We start from the raw sequence: 6,000 nt of genomic DNA, 5'->3' as shown, positions 1-6,000 counted from the left end.
TGTTTTCTTATTATCTAATTTCCTTGAGAAAGCCTCACGGCACCTGAATCTAATGCTCTCAGCAAGGCCCTGCAATCCTCCATCAGCTACAGCTAAGGCTGGGGATGTGCTTGATGTGGGAGTGTCATATCAATCTGTTGATTTCATTGGCTGAGCAATAAAGAAACTGCTGGCCCTGATAGGTTAAAAGATAGGTGGGCGGAATAAACAGAATAGGATGCTGGGCGGAAGAGGAAGTGAGGTCAGACTCTGCGCTGCTTCCAGAGGGACCGGACAGCTGCCATGCTCTGCTCTCCCAGGCAGCTGCAACCCACGATGGACTTAGGCTAGAATCTTCCCAGTAAGCGCACCTTGGGGTGCTTACACAGATGATTAGAAATGGGCTAGTCCAGGTGCGAGAATTAGCCTGTAAGGGTTAGAGTTCATGGGCCAAGCAGTTCTTAAATGAATACAGTTTGTGTGTTGTTATTTTGGGCATGAGCTAACCAAGCGGCCGGGGTGTTGGGGACGCAGCCCCGCCGCTCATATTTCAATATGTGCTAGCACTAGCTTAACTAGCGTTTTACACAGGGGCTGAAGAGTCAGCTCCAATGCCTCAGGCTTGAGCAGCAAGCCCTCCCACCCTCCCAGCCACCTTGCCAGTCCTGTGTTCAGCTTTCCAAACCATGCAGAATGTCTTAAAGGAGCTCTTCCTCTTATTCCTCTTGGTGGAGGTAGGAAGAGCAAGAAAGGAGGGAGAGAGGGAGAGAGAGGGAGGGAGAGAAGGAAGAATGTGGAGAGAGGGGGAGGGAGGAAGAGACCGAGGGAGGAAGGAAGGAAGGACGGAAGGAAGGAAGGGGAGAGAGAGAGAGAGAGAGAGAGAGAGAGAGAGAGAGAGAGAGAGAGACCGATGGCCGGCCAAATACCTCAGTCACACAAACGGAGCCAATGTTGGCAACATGGTCTTCCCACGAGCCCTCCCCCGCCTCCCCACCCCGCGCACCTCACCTTTCTCTTTCTACCCATCCCACATATGCCATTCCTCCCACCCGAGACACTCCCTGGGGCAGTTTCCTCATTCTCCAGATCCGTCTACCAGCTACAGACCGAGGTTCTCACGCCATTGGGAAACCAAAGGAGATTAAAGGGGAGGGGCTTGAGCATCTTGAGTCCCTGCTCGCTGTTTTCCTTGTTTGGATTCTGCCAGAGGCAAGAACAGAAGAGGAGAAGCAAGGTGGCAGAAAAAGCCGAGAAAACCCAACAGAGACAAGACTTAGAGCAGGGCAGATCATGGCTGGAACAGCCAGGAGGGCGATCAGAAGGGGGCTGGCTGCAGAACTAGAAGGCGTGGGGGAGGGAGGGGCGCTCGCATGCAAGCCCGCATTTCCTTAAGAGCATATACATTACCTGTGTGGGGATTAGTCAGTTTATTTCCCGGCAGGTTTCTGTCTACCCACTCACATGCACCAAGGCATTTGTGTCTTTGCTGACAGCCAAAAGCTCTGTGTGGTTTTAGTCCCTTCCCATGAGACCCCAAGCAAGTCCTTGTCACAGTCACTGCTAAAGTCAAGTGAGGGACATCTCCTTTAGCACAAGGAGGAAGAGGTGACGTTTGTCCCTGTTTGTGAGCAGCTGTCTCACGGGCCCCAGGACGGGGACTCAGGGATAGAGTGACGGCCCAGCATGTGCAGGGTCCTGGCTTTTAGCCCCTTAGCACCACCAAAGAAAAGAGGGCTCTGAATTATTGCTGTTCATCAGAATTGCGAATTTAAATTCACTCCAGAGGCATGGCAAGAGCCCCCTTGCGTGCAAGTTTGCAAGCCTGCTTTCCCAGTGTCCTCCTCCTGAAAAGCCCTGGGCAAGGAAACATTTGTGTCACTGACAGAGATAGATTCATTCAGCAAGCACTTACTGGGGCCCCAACATCTGCTTGACCTTGGCCCCTTTTGTTGAGACTGCACAAACAGATGAGACGTATAATCGACCCCTTGAGATCTTCCGCAGCGAGCAAAGAAGAGATATTTTACAAAATTTCCGCAATTCGATTTCTTTGGAGGCTGTTTATGACCTATCCAGTTCCTTGTACTTTATCAGCAAATTTACTTTGTCATAAATAAGCAGAATTCATGACTTGCTTATGAAAAACAAAGCCTTGAGACAGAGGAAGGACAACAAGTGGACTACTTACCTGCCCCACCCCCCAAAGCTGTGACAAACTCACAGATCCTATAAACACCACAAGAAGGACCTCACCTGACTTTCCCACGCCTGCTCTCCCGAATATGGCCAGTTTGACCTCTGCACTCTTAGCCATGACTGGTGGGGACAGGATTTCCTGTTCAGACTTCGGATGTGAGCAGACAGCTTTGGTGGCAGGCAGCTTTGAGGTTCACTGTGCCATCGCCAAACACGAAAGGGTCCACAATCCTTAAAAGAAGAGAGTAGAAATTCTAAGTGAGCCATGGACCCATATCTGTAGAACGTCAGGTGCACACGGGTCACCCTTGTCCTAGCTGTCATAAAATACCATGGCAAAGGCAGCTTGAGGGAGAAAGGGTTTATTGTTGTGCACAGTTCAAGGTGTCATCCATTATGGCAGGCGGGAAGTTCAGACAGTGGGAGTGAGAATCGGTTGGTCACAACTGATCTCCAACAGGAAGACACTAGGTACCAAGGCTGCTCACCTCACAGTGGGAGGTACCTTCCATCTCAGTGCCATCAAGATAACCTCCCATAGGCAGGCCCAGAAATCCACCTCCTAGGTGATTCCCAGAATTCCATCAGGTTGGCAGTTAACCGCTGACCATCAAACCACACAAGTCTGCATCTCCTAGTGCGGTTTTCCCCACTGCCCTGAGAGAGGGCCGTAGTAGCTCACTCTAAACTGCTTAGCAATACAGTGGGAACTTAAGAATTTAGAGCTGGGGCTGGAGGGATAGGTTACTGTTTAGGAGTCATTATTGATCTTTCAGGAGACCTGAGTTTGGTTCCCAACACCCACATTGGGTGGCTCACAACTGCCTATAACTCCAGGGGATCCAAAGTCCTCTTCGGGCCTCCATGAGGGCATCAGTCATGTGCACACACCTCCAAACACACATATGCATATAATTAAAAACATAACAACTCTTTAAACAAATAATTTAGAGCTCGTTGGTTTTAAAATATGTGTACACATAGTATCACCTTTCAAAATTCTTCCTCTACCACGTTTCTATGACTAGATTGTTTTTGGCATAAGTGCTAATAAATGCACTTTAGCACCTGCTTATAAATCCTCAACATATAAATACACACACATTGTGTTAGTTAGGGTTTCTATTTTCTTGACAAAACACCATGACCATAAAGCTGGTCAGGGAGGAAAGGGTTTCTTCAGATTATACTTCGGCATTGCTGTTGGTCACTGAAGGAAGTCAAGGCAGGACCTCAAACAGGGTAGGATCTTGGAGGCAGGAGCTGATGCAGAGGCCATGGACGAGGGCTGCTTACTGGCTTGCTTCCCCTGGCTTACTCAGCCCGCTTTCTTATAGAACCCAGGTCCACCAGTCCAGGGATGGCACCACACACCGTGGGCTGGGCCCTTCCCCATTGATCACTAATTGAGAAAATGCCTTATAGCTGGATCTCAGGGAGGCATTTCCTCAACTGAGGCTCCTTCCTTTCTGATGACTCTAGTCTGTGTCAGCTCGACACACAAAGCCAGCCAGCAACAGGATGGGGAGAGGCGCTCTGGGATTTCTTTAATGAACAAGACACATTCGTATCAGTCAACTCAATTGCCAATTCATCTCTGTTCACACTTGATCACAGGGTGAATTGTGTCCCAGATACATATGGTTCAAAAGCCAGCAAATACATAATATCCAAACTATGCTTCTGTGCTTTTCTGGGTGTTATACGGTAGTGCACAAAAGGTATGGTGTATATTTCACATTCAGAGTCCTCTTTAAAGAGGGTCTCAGGCAAGTCGATTCATAACGCGTCCCCGGCACTAATGGCACACACACATGGCATTGCGTGCTTCTGCTAACTGTATATAGGCTCCTGCTTAGTCATGACACCTGCGGTTCTTACTGACTATCTTTATGCTGCGCTGGGATTTGAGTGGAAGGCCTCACTCACGCTGGCAGGCTAGCATCTCTGTCACAGCTTAGACTCTCAGCTCAACATCTGGGTTCTTAGTATCTAGGAAACGTAAACCTGGGAAAGGCCTTGGGCTGGGGACCAGTCAAGGGACTCTCCCATCTATTTTCTTGCGTTACCTAACCATTTTGTGTCTGATTGGTCAATTCCAGGGAGTCAAGGTCAGTTTACTTCCTTTGTAAGTAGTGTCATTTGTAGGCAGCCTTTTTCAGTTAGGAGAACCTCCTTACCCACTGTTATTGGGCTATGGTGTGTCTCCTTGTCACCTCTGCCTGTGATGTCCTGGTTCTTCTCCATAATGACAAGCCATTTCTTTCAGTCAGATCTGCTTGTGTAGCCTGACAACGCTTAGGACACGGCTCCATCCTAGGCTTCCATCTTCTAGGAAAGTGAGGGCCAGCTGTTCAGGCGTTCTTCAGGGGACACACAGTGAATGAACAACACTTGCTTCAGTTCTTGACTTTCCCCTCCCCCTCTCACCATAGGCACACTCGTCCCCAGGCACTCGCTGTGTTAATGACACTAAAAACATAAAGCTCCCTTACAATCTGGCGTTTAACCTGACAAACTGTCACAACAAAAGTTCCAATAAGCTCGCTGTAGTTGCCTCCAGCACAGCCAATCGCAGGAAGCCTTCCATCTTTCCCACGGGCTAAGGACTCCCGCTATCTGATCTCCATCAATGCTTGGGTCACAGACTCAAAACCTCACTTTTATATATGTCAAATACGGAGGCGCTGGTGTTCAGAATTCATTCACTGTTCTAGTCTGTAAAGTTCTGTCTGTGCTAGGCGCGGTGGCACCCACCTGTAATTCCAGAATTGAGGAAAAAGTTCAGAAGTTCAAGGTCACTCTCAGCCAACCTGAGACCAGCCTGAGCTAAAGAACCCTTCTCAACCACGATCTCAGAATCTGTTTCCTAAATATGTTAACTGATCCTGTATATACAAACCACTGCATAAAGAGATTTAAAAACACAGTTGAAGAAAGGGAAAAAGAAAACAGATCTTCTCCTGAATACATATTCTACCAAAGGAGTTACTTCCTATTTTCCCTCTTATGTATTTGAGCCATTAATGTGGACCTAACACATTTTGATGAACACATCAAAATGTTTCTTATGTGTGGGTGCTTCAGAGGGAAGAAGGGGTGGGTGTTTCTTCCAGCTCCAAACAGGAAATGAGAGCAAGAACTTCACTGTGGTTCTCAAAGATCTTGCAAATCTGACCCCATCCTTCTGGTTAAAGATGTATTTCCTTAGGTGCTGGCCCCAGCATTCCATTCGGGAGGATCTTGAGTTCAAGACCATCTTGGGCTACGTCACGACTTTCAGGCTATTCCAGGTCACCTAAGCAGACAGTGTGCCAAAACAAAACAATATTCCTTATCCTTCGTTTTATATGCATCCACTAAGAAAAGGCCTTTTTTTTGCATATTAAATTTGTTAGCTGTATTTTAACTTATGAATTGCTGCTGACTTGCATTTCTTTGAAGCATAGAGCATATTTATATCAGGAGCGTTCATAAATAATAATTTTCTCTTTCACGTGTCATTCCTTTGTATCTAAATGTGATTATATTCTAAAAGTAACCATCAAATGTTTTTTTTTTTAAAGTGTCAAGCCAAGTCAGCCACTCTTATTGGTCTGTGAAGCTCATGGATTTTACATGTGAAAGAGAATTATGTGGGTTAATTTTTCCCCCTTTGTAACATGATAAAGATCCAGCTGGCCACTGTCAGCTCATGATATGTTTAGAAAAATCAAAGGGGAGATGCAAAACTGGCCCTCAGAGATGCCTTCACATGTAATTTCCACATGAAATTTTGACAGAAACCATCAATGTGTCAAACTGTTGTCATAGTAACCTACGGGC

At 47.1% G+C, this 6,000-nt stretch overlaps 1 protein-coding gene across 3 annotated transcripts in view; it reads right to left on the bottom strand.

Moving 5' to 3' along the window:
• Positions 1 to 6,000, bottom strand: part of Rerg (RAS like estrogen regulated growth inhibitor) — a 114,504-nt gene that overhangs the window by 106,708 nt on the left and 1,796 nt on the right. For 2 of the 3 annotated variants that reach the window (XM_050135225.1, XM_050135223.1), the window contains exon 2: positions 2,233 to 2,406. In XM_050135225.1, coding sequence (XP_049991182.1) covers positions 2,233 to 2,293 — 61 coding nt within the window. In that variant the 5' untranslated portion in view covers positions 2,294 to 2,406. Of the gene's footprint in view, positions 1 to 2,232; positions 2,407 to 4,355; positions 4,503 to 6,000 lie in introns of those variants that run through there. The other variant, XM_050135224.1, reaches the window with a different exon arrangement.

The sequence above is a fragment of the Alexandromys fortis genome, unplaced genomic scaffold (genome assembly GCF_014885135.2).
Source record: "Alexandromys fortis isolate MF-2015 unplaced genomic scaffold, M_Fortis_MF-2015_v1.1 scaffold_21, whole genome shotgun sequence".
NCBI classification, from domain to species: Eukaryota; Metazoa; Chordata; class Mammalia; order Rodentia; family Cricetidae; genus Alexandromys; species Alexandromys fortis.
The sequence above is the reverse complement of the archived record's forward strand: the minus strand, read 5'-3'. Positions and strand labels throughout refer to the sequence as shown.